This window comes from Aquarana catesbeiana, linkage group LG03 (genome assembly GCF_042186555.1).
Source record: "Aquarana catesbeiana isolate 2022-GZ linkage group LG03, ASM4218655v1, whole genome shotgun sequence".
In the NCBI taxonomy this organism is placed as follows: Eukaryota; Metazoa; Chordata; class Amphibia; order Anura; family Ranidae; genus Aquarana; species Aquarana catesbeiana.
Window position 1 is genome coordinate 53521010 of NC_133326.1, and position 15062 is coordinate 53536071.

Sequence of the window (15062 nt, forward strand, 5' to 3'; positions counted from 1 at the left end):
TTTTCTGTAGTCCTAACTCTAAATTCCTAACTCCCTCCAGGCTCACCTACCCTCTGCCTATCCATTATAATGCATGTGCTTCCACTGTGGAGGCTCTCAAAATTTTGAGTTAGGACTACAGAAAATACCGGAGTGCCTTTATGGGCTCTGTAGCTTACGCATGTATTTGAAAATGTGTGCAAAACAGGACAAGACAGGACAATTTGGTTGGTTGCAGGCTGGTCGGTAAGTTGAGCTGGGACTTTTTTGGTTTTGGTTTCTAGCTCTGTGGTACAGCTTTTTTTTTTTTTTTTTTTTTTTTTTTTTTTTTTTTTTTTTTTTAGATTGGAGAGTTCTGAAGGCATGGTTAGATTTTTATTATATGTTAATGGATATTTAACAAATGAACCATTTTGCTACCAAAATGAATGTTGCAGTGGAAGATCTTTGGCAGACATTGATCTCACATTCAAGAACTCACTCATACTGGTCAACCCAAATACCCAAACTAGGGCTAATTTATAAAGAATGGAGGGAAGAAAAAGTAGAGCAGTATCCACTTACCTCGTGTAATCATTCATCTCCTAACCTTCTTTAAATTGTTAGCCATTTAGTTACGATATACTGGAAGATGGGAAAGACTGAACAATGCACTCTTTTGTTCACCCAGTTTTACTGGTACCACATCCTCTCATATAAGACAGTGAAAAATATTGAGTCCTTAATAAGAAAACGAATAGGACTTTAAAGACACCACACCATGTATAAAGGCAAAGTAGCATGACAAGTCATACCCCATAATTCCCATGGGTACCATTTCATATCTGTGTGACTTCAAGGTAGTCCCTGCACTACTTTGGTCTGACTTTGATGCGACTTGAGGTCTATAGACCTGAAGATTACACAGGCATTGGTTCAAGTCAGGTCAAAGTCGTGTGGCAAAGTTGCGTCAAAATCACGTGACTCTCAGGTCGTACAAGTGTGAAAGGGGCCTAAAATTCACATTTTTATATGTACATTTTTTTTTTTAAAGAAGTTTAAAACACAATGGGCCTACCACATAGGTGTTGATTATAAAAAAAAAATGCAGTTACATATATTGCCAGTTAACCATAGCCCCGGATGATCATGTGGGGTGTTTCATGCAGGAAGCTCCCATGCATTTTGCAGGGACAAGGCCCACTTCCTCAGGGAGAACCACCTTAAATCTCTGTCCTGGATGTTCAATGTACATGCAACTTGAAAAAAAAAATTTGGAACTGCAACCCCTACACATTAAGGGAAACCAGGTGTACTAAAATATGTATTTTGCAATGGAAGAGATTTGAATTATTCCCTTAAATAGGCTACAGAAAGGGAAACTATATCCAAAGAAGTCTCAAGGGTTTCCTCCATCATAACATTCTATTCTTTAGGGTCCCCATAGATGTTAAGGTGTTTCCAAGCAGCAGCTCCAGCAGGCATTCTTATGCTCAGGAACACTTTAACATCTATTGGGACCCTAAAGGATAGAATGGTAATAAGGAGGGAAACCCTTGGGACTTCTTTGGATTTCGTTTCCCTTTTTGTTGCCTATTTAAAGGAATAATTCAATCTCTTCCATTGCAACATAAATATTTTAGTATGGCTGGATTCCCTTGATGTGCAGTGGTTGCAGTGCCACATTTTTGGTAAAAGTTGCATGTACATTGAGCATTCAAGACAGAAACTTATGCCAGTTCTCCCTGAGGAAATGGGTCTTGTCCCTGCGAAAAGCGTCTGAGATTTCTGAATGGAACACACCATATGATCATCTGGGACTATGGATATTAATACCTGGCAATATATGTAACTGCAGTTTTTTTTTTATCATCAACACCTATGTGTTGGGCCCATTGTGTTTTAAACTTCTTTAAAGCGGGGGTCCACCTATCTATCGTTTTTTTTTTTTTTTTTTGAGTTCATTCACAAACTTTTCTTCTCAGCATTACATACTCACATATTGTGTGTAATATGTCCGCCTGTGTCAGATTTCGTCGGAAAGAATAACTTATATTATTCACTGCAGGCGGTTTCCATCTTCATTGTGGGCATTTGAAGCCCACAAGCATTTATTTCCTGGATGTGGTGAATGCTGTGCTCCCAGCATTCACCGCTCGTTCCCGCACATGCTCAGTGGCATCCTGGGAAGCCTGAGACTAGCTCCCAGGAGTCTGGGAGAGGCTAGAAACACGCCTACTCCCACGGGAGGAGAACCAGGAAGTGCAAAGAAGAATAGAAAAATAAAAGGTAATTACAGCGATTTAAATTTTTTTAAACGGCATGTCAGCATCTAGGCAAGGAAGAGAATACATACAGATATTGTTCAAAATTTGGGTGGAACCCCGCTTTAAAAAAAAAAATTGTACAAATAAAAATGTGAATTATAATATATGGTGTGGTATCTTTTTAAAGTCCTAATCGTTTTTTGAGGGACACAATATTTTTCCATCAGATTTAGTTATGCTTCAGCTTTGTTTTTATGTAATTTTTATAAGCTGACCTCATCATTATTTTATCTCTAAGCACTGGTTTCTATTTATTTTGGGACATTGGTACCTGCTTTTCCTCTCAATCATTATGAAGGTTAACCTGTGCTGGTTTACTGGTAACAGATACAAGCAAATTATTTGAATGTGTATGAACCCTTTTCCCATCAAAAAAACTAATGGTGTGCCTTCCAAGGAATGTTTTTTGTGCCTTTTGGATGTCTTTTTGTTTGGCTAACAATGTAATGCAACACTTAAAACTTTTCAGTATATGTGTTTTTGGAATATTGTTTATTCATAATGATAAAATGCCATTTTCATATTAAAAAGTTTAAATCCTAGTTTATGCTTCCTAATTTACAGTATACGATTTGACTTAAGTGAATGAATTATTTAGGAGATTAATTATTACTGGAATCAGAAATCAATAAGATCTGCTTTTCTACAGCTATTCCCCATGGGCATGCAAAGTCAATCGCCCAGATTTTTTTTTTGTCAGGTTTTCTCCACAAAGATGGTCGGGTTAAACAGATTGTATCAATATGCTTGAGAAGAGAATCAGTGGGGCACAGAGCAGCAGTATCTAGATCAGCCTTTCTTAAAGTGATTATAAATGATCACTTTGTAACCCATTCAGTTTAAAATAGAAATGAAAGACAAAACATTTGTGTATAGATATAAAAAAAAATTATGAATACCTTTTTATCCCTTTTTTTATAAGTGATTACATTTCCTCTGTTCTCAGCTGCATAACAGCTGGGGGAGGAGAAGCAGCAGTACACTGAGCTTCCCAGCGAATGGCTGTGCAGAGTGGGCGTGTCCGGACAAGTCTGATCATTGGAGGAGCGCAGGCTGAGTTCCCAGCACAGCTAGAGAACTGATCACGGTGTGTTCTCCTGCTTAGTGTGGTCAGTTTTTAAAAGGAAAGCAGAGGGACTGGTAGGAACACCAGGGATTTCACACAAAGGAAGCAATACAAAGGGAACAGGATACTTTTTCATACAAGTACATGGTACAGCAGGGACATATCAGGAATATGAAATGTTGGGTTTACATAATCTTTAACCTTTTTACTCCAGAGGAACCCTTGCAATGATTTCCAAGTCCTGGGGAAACTCTCCAAAATCAAATCATTGTTGGTCAATGAGGAAAAATGCCCCTTACATTGGTGGCCACTGGTAAGAATGTGCCCACCTTGCCACGTGGTCAGAATTACACCCTTCCAGACAGTTAAAGTTTATTGGTGTCTTGCTGCTGGCTCTGCCAAATGGTGTTGGATCTGGAACTATGCAGGCACCATCAGATGGGAAGTCGATCAGCTATAGCTCAAGGAATCCCTTCCTACCTTTTGAAGGAACCCTGGTTAAGAATGACTGATCTAGATGTTCTCAGGCTGTCCTGACTGACAACAATTACATTACCAATAACAAAAATTGCTAAAAAACGATCATTTATTTTTTAATGCTGTATTTCTTTTTCATACATCATGGGATACAGAGTCAGGCTAATATTCATTACCTGCTGGGTTATACTTCATCATTAGGTGAATGGACACTGGTAGACCAAAGGTCTTCAGAAAGGAAGTGATCCCCTATATAACCCCTCCCATACAGGAAGTACTTTAGTTTTCGTTAACAGTGTCTGCAAGGTGGATGGCACGGTTTGTTTGAGCTCTCTGGGCTCCAGGTCTCTAGTCCCACAAATGGTTCCAAAATGAATCAAGGGATTGACCGATCGGATCATTTGACACAGGCTTTTACACTTAGATAAATGGTACCTGAGCCTCGCAAAGAAGACTCAAGATCCTGCAAGGTTTTGCCTGTAATGTGGCCTCCGTGCGCTGGACCCTGTGGAGTGGAAATCCTGAACACTACAGCACTAAGGCATTTCCTGCAGGGTGCTGTACAGGTCCAAGGGAGTGGACCCTAAACATGAAAGGGTACCCAGTTCTTGAAGGTCCAAGTGACAGGAACTTGCCGTAAAGGGTGAAGGTTGGGTCCTTAGTTTCTAAGCGGCCCTGCATCTGGATGGGTAAGGGAAACACCTTTATTTTATTATTGTGGGGTGTCCCAGTGATTGTAACAATCATTCAAGCTAGCTAAAAGCTGGACACCTGTGTGCGGTGACCATATGGGGGAGTTCTGGGCTAGCTGTGGATGTTTGCAAGAGGAACCTTTTTTGCTTATGTCGCACGACGGTGCGGCATTTCGCCTTGGTTCGCCATGGCACACGTGCGTTCGCAACAGCGCCGCTAGGTTCTGCAGGTTTTTTGTTTGGCAGCCATGGCGCACGGGGCTTCGCCACGCATGTGCCTTAGTCTTTATCTGGGCCCACGAAGATTTGCATTGTACGCAAATACAGTCATGCCTGTTCGCCGGGACCGCGCGCACGCACAGAACATTCCTCTGCACACCCAGTTTATTTAAGCTGTGTAAGCCAAGCATGTGGTGCTTCCAGAAGGCAGCTGTGGGACACAGAGCAGACTCTGAACAGACACTTGCAGTGGTTCATTTTTCCTTACCCGGGTCACATGAGTCACCAGGTGTTGCTTGGCAGGCTAAAGGTGCTTAGCAGGATTGTTGCATAGGGGCTTGGTGAGCCCTATTAAAAGGTCTCTCTTCTGAGGTGTTTTAATACTATACCCAAGTACTCTTTGTTTGTGGCTATTAAATGTCTTCCAAAAAAAGGAGTGGGACTAACACCACAGGGAAGGGCACACCTATGTCATCAGTAGTTCCTGATAAACCTAGTCGTATCCCTAGTGTTGTATCCCCTGAAGGACCAGAGGCTTCCGGGCAATCTGAGCCGCTGTTCCTATCTAGTATTGTGCCTACAGTCAATACTGCTGCTTCACCCTTTGTCACTAAGGATGAACTGTCCTCAGCACTAGCAAGGTTAGAGCACAGGATTGCTGGCATGATTTCCTCCATCCCGCAGGGTCTGGATCAGGAATGGGTTGAGGATGGGGAAGAGCTTAAAGCTCAGGATTCGGTGGAGTGCCTGGCAGATGAGTCTGCTTCCGAGCAATCTGGTCAAGAAGATATCCAGTCGATGTCTGCCTCTCAGTCGCAGAGGCTTTTCATCCTGACTCTGACCGAAATGGTTCATTCTGCCTTTAAGTTGCCTCTTGCAGAGGTGACTGAGCCCCCCTAGTCCTCTTTGGGATCTCTGAGGCCTCTTTAGGTCGCACAGACTTTCCCTCTACACCCCCTGTTGGAACAGGCGGTGTACGCTGATTGGGAACATCCTGACAGGACTTTGGTTCCTCCTAAGATTTTCCCTTTTATATCCCATGGATGAAAAGTTTGTTAAAAAATGGAGCATGCCAGCTGTAGATGCAGCAGTCTCTTCCTTAAACAAGAACTTAACTTGTCTGATAAATAACGCACAGGGCTTGAAAGACCCCATTGACAAGAAATTGGAGTTATTATTAAAGGCTTCCTTTTCTTTTGCCAGTTCAGCTATTCAGCCAGCTGTTGCAGTTGGTATTTGCCAGTCCGTAAAGGATCAGGTCAAACGGTCTGATAGGCCTAACCAGGTGGATGATCTTTCTGAATGTAAGACCGATATTCCTCAAGCACTGTGTTTTGCTGTTGATGCTTCAAAGGATTCAGTACAGCAGGTTTCTCGTCTTGCTCTTGTCTGTACATATGCGCAGACATTTATGGCTTAAGAACTGGTCAGCCGAGCTTCCTTGTAAAAAGTTATTGGCATGTTTCCCATTTCAGGGGGAACATTTATTCGGTTTATTCACTTGGACAATTATATCCAAAAGATTTCCGGAGGGAAGAGTTTTCTACTTCCTGTGAAGAAAAGCACCAGACGTCCCTTGTTTAAAAACCCAGGGACTGCTTCCTCAAATGTCTCAGCGTCAGGGCGGTTCCACCGCCAACAGGGTGCTAGGGTCAGGGGCAAGCCACGAAGCCCTGGGTCCAAAATTCTTCTAAACTCAGCACCAAGCCCTCCTTTTGAGGGGACGCCCCCACTCCATCGGGTGGGGGGAAGGCTGCTGCACTTTGCGAGCATTTGGAAAAGCTTAGGCTGGATCATAAATACCGAAAAGTCAGCCTTGAAACCAGCTCAAAGTCCTAAGGTATTTAGGTCTGATCCTAAACACGGTCGGAGCAAGTGTATTCTTGCCACCCGTAAGGATCTGAGCCCTGAAGGATCAGGTGGGTCAGATAAAGGGCAGCAGACAACACTCCATTCAGCTCTGTATGAGTCTTCCAGGGAGGATGCTATCCTCCTTTGAGGCAATGCCCTATGCCCAGTTCCATTCCAGGCCTTTACAACAAGACATCTTGTTGGCTTGGAACAGAAGAAGAGAAGGCCTGGATTATCCAATGTGCTTATCTCCTCAGGCATGCTTAAGCCTAAACTGGTGCTTGCAGGAGCAGAACCTACGAAATGGAAAATCCTTTCTCCCGGTAACTTGGAGAGTACTGACTACAGATGCCAGTCTCTCAGGCTGGGGAGCGACAGACAGGCTCACAGCTCAGGGGAAATGGTCAGGGACAGAGCAAACCCTGCCCATCAACGTCCTATAATTCCAGGCAGTACATCTGGCCCTATGGCCCTAGATGGTGGAGCGTCAGGACTGCCCCATCAGGGTTCAGTCCGACAACGCCACGGCAGTGGCCTATATAAACCGGCGTTTAAGTCATTCAACTCTGAAGGAGGTGAACTTCATACTAGCCTGGACAGAGGGACATGTTCTAATTTTATCAGCAGTCCATATCCCTGGAGTAGAGAACTGGAAGGCAGGTTATTTCAGCCACCAGCAGATCTGCCCGGGGAAATGGTCCCTACACCCAGCAGTGTTCCAGGAAATTTGTCAATGTTGGGGATTGCCAGTGGTTGACCTACTGGCATCCAGGTTCAACAACAAGCTACAGCAGTTTGTGTCTCGAACAAGAGATCCTCTGGCAATTGGAGCAGATACTCTGATAGTTCCATGGAGCCAGTAATCCCTGGTTTATGCTTTCCCTCCGACCCCTCTCCTTCCACATTTGTTGCACAGGATTCTGAGAGAGGGGGCCCTGGTTCCTGGAGATTGTGAGACTGACAATAGATGGGACATGGACTCTTCCATGTCGCCCCAATCTACTGTCTCAAGGTCCTATATTCCACCCCAAATTTACAGTCTCTAAATTTGACGGCATGGCTATTGAAGCCAGGGTGTTGGCTTTGAGTACAATCAGAGGTCAAGTTTTGGCCCTATCGGTATTCTTCCAAGGACCTTTAGCCTCCCATTCACTGATCCGAATCTTTATGCAAGGGGCAACTTGTTTGCTTCCTCCCATTAGGTCACCTATGTGTCCGTGGGACTTGAACTTGTTGCTGTCTGTGTTACAGAAACAACCATTTGAACCTATTAAGGAAATTCCAATTAGACTTTCTGTCATGCAAGCTAGCCTTCCTGATGGCTATCACCTCGGCTAGAAGGGTTTCATGCAGGGAACCGTACTCGATCCTTCACCATGACAGAGTTGTGATACGACCTTTTCCATCCCCTTTGCCAAAAGTGGTTTCGGCCTTAAATCAGGACATTATTTTGCCGTCTTTTTTCTCTCAGCCTCTGTCGGCGGAAGAGAGACGACTGTATTCTTTGGACGTTGTCCGCGTAGTCAAGGTTTATTTGGCTAGATCTGCGGAGATCCAAGGATCAGACTCTTTTTTTTGGTTTTTTTTGTTTTACCAAAAGGACCCAAGAAGGGGCAGGCAGCTTCCAATGCCAAATTGGGTCCGTCAATTGGTCATTCAGGCCTACGGTCTGAAACGTAAAGCTCCTCACTTTAGGGTGAGAGCTTGGTCTACCATGGGTGTAGGAACCTCTTCGGCTTTTCGCCATCAGGTATCTGTGGCTCAGATTTTTTTAAGGCTGCTACCTGGTCTTCAGGGCATACGTTCACAAAATTTTATCAAGTAGATGTTCGAGCAGCCGAGGATTCGTCTTTCAGCCGCAGTGTACTGCGGGCTGCCGTATCAGTTCTGATGGCTATTGTTTGGCAGGGTGTCTCCCTCCCCTCAAGGCTATTGCTCTGGGATGTACCAGCAGCTAATGAATATTAGCCTGACTCTGTATCCCATGATGTATGAAAAAGAAAATAGGATTTTTACGTCATACTTACCTGTAAAATCCTTTTCATTGAGTACATCATGGGACACAGAGATCCCTCCCCTCCTTTTTGAGGATTTTGTGCTTGCTGCAAAACTAAAGTACTTCCTGTATGGGAGGGGTTATATAGGGGATCACTTCCTGTCTGAAGACCTTTGGTCTACCAGTGTCCATTCACCTAATGATGAAGTATAACCCAGCAGGTAATGAATATTAGCCTGACTGTGTCCCATGATGTTACTCAAAGAAACGGTTACAGGTAAATATGACATAAAAAATCCTATTTTTGCTTTAGCTATATCATGGTTAGTTGGTTACATCCGTGTGACATTGGTGTATTCTCCAGTGTTCTGTTGTTAAAGATGAATTCTAGATATGCATATTTTTGCATAATTACATGGGTCAAGCTTGGATCAATGTAAGTATATATGCCATACCTGTCCAATCCCCGTGGAAGCTGGAAATTAATGTAGTAGGCACTGCTACTACAGTGGTCACCGCTAGCTTTGGGGTCCCGTGACGAGTGACTGCCTTGCTGCTTAGTGAGCACAGGCGATCACTCGCTTTTATTTTAAAAAAATTTCACAAATGTTAGAGTCACATATTGATGTTATTCACTACTGATACTTTTACAATAAGATAAAAGTGTATAATACCATGTACTTTTTTTTTTTTTTTTTTTGTTCATGCTGTTAACTGGTACAAAGAGGATCTGTGGTCTGCAAGGCACTGTTTTGTAATTGTAGAAAAAATACAGAAGAAAGGAGAGAAAATAGAGCCAAAGGCAATGAGGAGTGAGCCAAAAGAGGGAGACTACATAAGGGGTAGAGGGGGGAAAAAAGTGAAGGCTCCAGAGTTGCAATATGTTCCTCCCAGTATTGGTGTATTATAAATTAATATGACTATCAAGTGAGGCATGGGCATATTGGATTCATGGGGACCACATATTGGGAGATTTCTTGTGGGTAGCCATGTAAGTTTCTCATTGGTAAAAAACAAAAACAAATCCATGCATTGCTTACCTTCCGTAAAATATACTGATGGCTTCTTCCTTGCTTTTAGTGATGGTTTGTTTGGCCACTAAAATCACATACTGTACTAGATTGAATTTGGATTTAATGAGAAAGGGACATTTGAGGAGGAGAGGCACAAGGGTGTTTAGAAAAAGGACAATTGAATAGGATGTGTTGATTTTTAAACACCTTGTTCCAAAATCTGCCTAGACGGGGGCAGGTCCAGATGAAGGAGAGGCTCTGGAGAAACAGTTGTTCTCAAAGATCATTAACCTCTTAACTGTGTTACCTTTAACATTAATGTTGTTATCTTCCATGTCATACTTGGATTTGTTGAAACAACATGTGGTATTGGCAATGCCATGTTTGTGCCTGCCTGTAACTCTTTTTGGGGTATTTCTAAGACTGCAATTTCCTTTTCTTCCACCATGAGTGTGTGTTGATGGGGTAATCCCTCCTGCAGCGCTTTTGTATTCTGCTGGCGAGGAGCCTTCCCTGCCGGCAGAACACAAATATTATTGCTGACGGCTATAGCTGCTGGCAGTGATTGCATGAAAATAAATTTAACAGGCTGATTGTACTGAACTATGGGCTGGTTGCCCATAGATGGATCGAACTGCTGAACTGGCCGAGATTTGTAACAGCTATGCCTGGCTTAAAGTGGTGGTAAAGGCACAAGTTTTTTCACCTTCATATATTCAATACACAAAGCTAAAAAACCTGTGTGCAGCAGCCCCTCCTAATACTTACCTGAGCCGCCTCTCAATCCAGTGATACCTGCAAGAGCCTTGCCTCTCTGGGGACTCACACTCCTAATTGGTTCACTGGCTGCGATTTACAAAAAGCCAATCAGGAGATGGAGGGGGCGGGACTGAGCCATGGCTCCATGTGTGAGTGGACACACAGAGCCATGGCTCGGAAGTGCGACAGCTTTGGTGCCCTCCACAGCAAGTAGCTTGCTGCGGGACCTGAGAAGAGAAGGATCTGGGCTGCTCTGTGCAAAACCACTGCACAGATCAGGTAAGTATAACATGTTTGTTTGTTTTTTGTTTTTTTTTTTTAAAACAAGTCTTTAATATTGCTTAATATCATTTGGACAGTGTTTTCTAGAAGATTTTCTGGGTGGATGTTAGTTGAGCATATGGGATGCTCCAGAAGGGTCTCTTTATCTCTAAAACACCTCAAATGGTCATGCTAAAAATATTCACCATTTTATAAAGTGTCGGTATATTTGGACAGAAAATAAGTTTCCAATACTAATACAGCATTTGTTTTGTTTTTTTTATAAATTCTTTTTATTGAGTTTTGCAAAATAGAAGACACATGGAACCAATACAGTTCACAAGACACAGACATTAGCAATAGACAGATGAACAAACTAGCTGCACTCCACTCCTTCCCACACCACCCTCAACAACTTACACAGGATTAAAGACAATGTATTTGACCTCCAAGCATTCTTTTATAGCATTATTTTTAATGGATCCATTCTTAACTTCTATTTGGTTTAATTTCATGTTATGCAATTTGCTTTGCGTTTTTGTTATGGTCTAAAAAGTACTGTCAATCAAGACTCTTAGCTTTTTGAGCCGTACAACTAGTAAATTTGAGCTAACTCATGACTTTTTTAATTTATAAAATATCATTGACTGATTATTTTTTTTATAAAGACTTTGCTAATAAATTGCAGGAGATTATGCAGGGTTTCCAGGCTGTGGACTTCTGCGGCTACACAGCACTTACCGTCATGACCTCAAGATTTATGCATCAGATGAGGGTCGAGTACAAATGACTGCTGCAGCTTTTGCAAAGGTGATTATACTAATAATACAAAAAGGTATAAAAAGCGAGGAGCGATGTTCACTAATCTGCAATGCATGTCCACTACAAATGGTTATCAATAATGTTTTTTTTAGATGAAACCAAAACATCAGACACATACTTATTATGGAAGCTAGTGATTAACTGAAAACCACATATAATGTATAGATTATATGCTATATGGCCAAAAGGTTTGTGAACACCCCTCAAAATGATTGATTTTACGTATTTCCAATAAAGGTACTTTCAATGTCACAGCATCCAAAGACATTGGGGACAACCGTGTGCTTACAACTGTGTAAAAAGTTTGGAAAAATTTCTTTACTATTCTAGCATGAATGTAAAGGCCTAAAAAGGCAAGGTTTGATGGGATTGGTGTGGAGAAACTCGAGTTTCTGGCATAGAACTCAAACATGAAACCTATTATCAATACCTGACCCCAAATATCCCCTGTGTGTGTGTGTGTGTGGGGGGGGGGGTGTTCAATTCTATATTAATGCCCATGGCTTTGGTATGGGGTGTGCAACAAGCTCAAATAGCTGTGGTGGCCAGGTGTCCACAAATGTTTGGCAATACAGTGTAACATTGGTATGATGTGTTTAATCTTTTTACTGCCACCGCTGTAAAGCTTACGACAGCTGCAGCTGCCAGGGGTGTGTGTACATTTCACAAGCTGACTATTGACTTTCTAATGAAAGTAATCCGGCAGCTTCTCATCTCCACCCTTTATGCTTCCCTGAATAGTAGAGTGTCCCCTACATCTCTCTCATATGTTTCTCAGTGGGAACGGGACATGGCATCTGAGATAGACCTTACAGACTGGAGCAAGGCCTGGACCTCTGTAGCAAAATGTTCATTCAACACTGCCACCCAAGAGGCGGCATATATAGTACTCTTATGATGATATTGGGTCCCAGCTCGTATTACCCGTGCCAATCCTAGCTCTAATCACTGCTGTTTCTGAGGCTGTGGCCGTTGTGGGGACATCTTACACATATGGTGGAACTGTTCGCATTCTAACAGGCTTTTGGTCCAGAGTCCCTGGCCTACTACACACTCTATTTCATCTGACTATCCAAAAGGATGCTAATTTAGCCCTGCTGCACTGCCCTATCCCAGGCCTCTATGCTTGTCAGCAAAAGCTGGCAACATATCTATTCTTGTCTGCCAAGAGGACAATTGCCCAGGCCTGGAGGAAGGCCACCATTCCTTTCCAGGGTGTTAGAGATCATATGATGGCTCTAATGCTCAGTGAACAAATGTCTAGCATTCTTAAGGACTCTCACGCCAAATTTTTGAAGATTTGGGAACCTTGACTTTAATACGCCTTCCCCTCACTTCCTCCAGCTAGCATTGGATGCTCATGACTGACCTTCCTGATGATCTCGAGTCCATGTCTCCTTTGTCCTTTCCCTCCTTCTCTTCATTTCGCTAGTCCCCCCCCGTCCCCTTTTTAGTTTTGTCCTCCTTTTTTTTTTTCTTTTTTTTTTCCTACTCTTCTTGGGGCTCCCGTCCCCCCTCTTTTTCTTTATGGTTATTTTGCGCTCCCTGAGTTGCGCAATCCTACTGTATCATTCCCAGTGCTTTAGCTCATCCAGGGTTGACATTGATATCCTTGCAGATTTTCCCTGACCCTGCTGTTCAACTGTTTGGGTTTCTTGCATATAACCAAAGTTTTCTTTCACTTGTTTGACAGTATGTGAAGCCTTACTCTGAGTTACGCTGTTTTTCCAAGCCCCTGCGTGGGCAGATTGGATGCTTCTTGTTTTTCATAAAATAAGAAAATTTTTATAAAAGTATTTGTGCCAGAAAGTAATCCGGCAGCTGCTGGATCAGTTTCTGTGAGTATAATTCTTCTAAATGTAATGTGACTGTTTTGCACGGTTGTCATATTCATATGTGTAACAACAGTACTTGGTATATCTGAGCTGCATTCCAAGCAGAAGACCCACTATGTTATAGATCTCCACCGATATTCCAGTTTTACTTGGTGTACTGGATGTGCTTCAACAATCGTTCTGTTTTCATGTTTCTTTCATGTATGCAGCACAGTTAACAAGTATTGCAAAAACTGAAGATTCTATAAAACGGTACGTGATGGATTAAATGACAGGTTATTTTCGTGATTAGCAGTCAATAATCTATAAGATACACAAAGAATGTTCAGGAAGCAAAACCTTTGTTGTCTAATGTAATCAGAAAAATTCCAACAGGGAAAGTGAGATCTTTCATGACTGCAGGCAATTAAATTTCTCAAATAACATTCATTTAAATGCAAGGTTTCAAATTCAGTATTGGTAGAAAAATCTCTAATTGTTCTAACATTGAATGTTTACAGGGTCTCCTAGCACTGGAAGGTGAGCTTACTCCAATCCTGGTTCAGATGGTTAAGAGTGCAAACATGAACGGACTCCTGGACAGTGATTCTCTGAGCAGCTGTCAACAGAAAGTGAAGGCTCATCTCCATGAGATTATGCACAAGGATGCTGAATTCACCAAGGACGACCAAGAAAGGGTAGGTTACCTGTAGCATGGTATTGTGAGATATTGATAAATTGCTTTGCTTACACAAAAAAAAGTGTCTTAGCAGGGCATGAATTTGCAAGCACAATGTTCCCTCCCACATCCCACCATTTAATCCCCTATTTATTCCAATAGCTTCTTCATGGCATCACCAGCATCACTACAGGCAATCCCATGACTCCACTGGTAAACATTTAGTCCCTCTGCACAGAGGGGCATAGAAATTCATAGCTGAAAGGAGGATCCTCCACGTTGTTCAACCTCATGAAACGTAACATTGCCGTCAGCAAGCTAAATTAATTTTAACAACTTCCATACCGCAGTATGTCATATGACGTCCTGGGCTTTCAGTGGGCACATCTGAATGATGCCTGAAGCTGCAGGCATCATTCAGATATAATTTTTTTCAGTTGCCGATTCCCTGCACCGTAAGAACAATCAAAGCGGCTGTTCAGCCCCCTCCCGCCGCCCTTCGGTGTTTCTACCGGCTTGCCCGTGTGATTGGCGAGCCGGAGAAGGAAAATCCGCCGGTGCTGGAAGTTAGCCATAGAGAATATCGAGGGGCCAGAAGGTCCTCAGCAGTCTCTGACTCCCAGAGGCCCAGGCGTGATGTTAAGACATCACATCTGGGCCGGCGGAAGTTAACCTTGCCGGGGACTCGGCTGGAAAGGCCGAGATTGGTTGTTTGTTTTTTTATCTCGGTCTTTACTGCCTAGAGGAGAGATGTGGGGTCTTATAGACCTCACATCTCTCCATAAAGAGGACCTGTTATGCCCTATTCCTAGTACGAGGGATGTTTACATTCCTTGTAATAGGAATAAAAATGATAAAAAAAAATGTTTTTAAGGTAAAGTGTAAAAGAAAAAAAAAAGGAGGCCCCCGTGCCTGCGTAAAGCGAACGCATATGTAGGCCGTGTCCGCATATGTAAACGGCTTTCAAGCCACACATATGAGGTAGCATGAGAGCAATAATTCTAGCCCATGATCTCTGTACCTCTACACAGGTAATCTGTAAAAAAAATTTAAAATGTTGCCTATGGAGATTTTTACGTACCATAGGTTGGCGCTATTCCACAAGTGTGCACAATTTTAAAGCATGAC

The 15062-nt window shown here is 42.7% G+C and overlaps 1 protein-coding gene across 14 annotated transcripts in view; it reads left to right on the top strand.

The window, feature by feature from the left end:
• The window catches only part of PPIP5K1 (diphosphoinositol pentakisphosphate kinase 1), a 306207-nt gene that overhangs the window by 112400 nt on the left and 178745 nt on the right, over positions 1-15062 (top strand). For all 14 annotated transcript variants that reach the window (XM_073618536.1, XM_073618533.1, XM_073618535.1 and 11 more), the window contains exons 16-17: positions 11308-11429; positions 13777-13953. In XM_073618536.1, coding sequence (XP_073474637.1) covers positions 11308-11429; positions 13777-13953 — 299 coding nt within the window. The remainder of the gene's footprint in view (positions 1-11307; positions 11430-13776; positions 13954-15062) is intronic.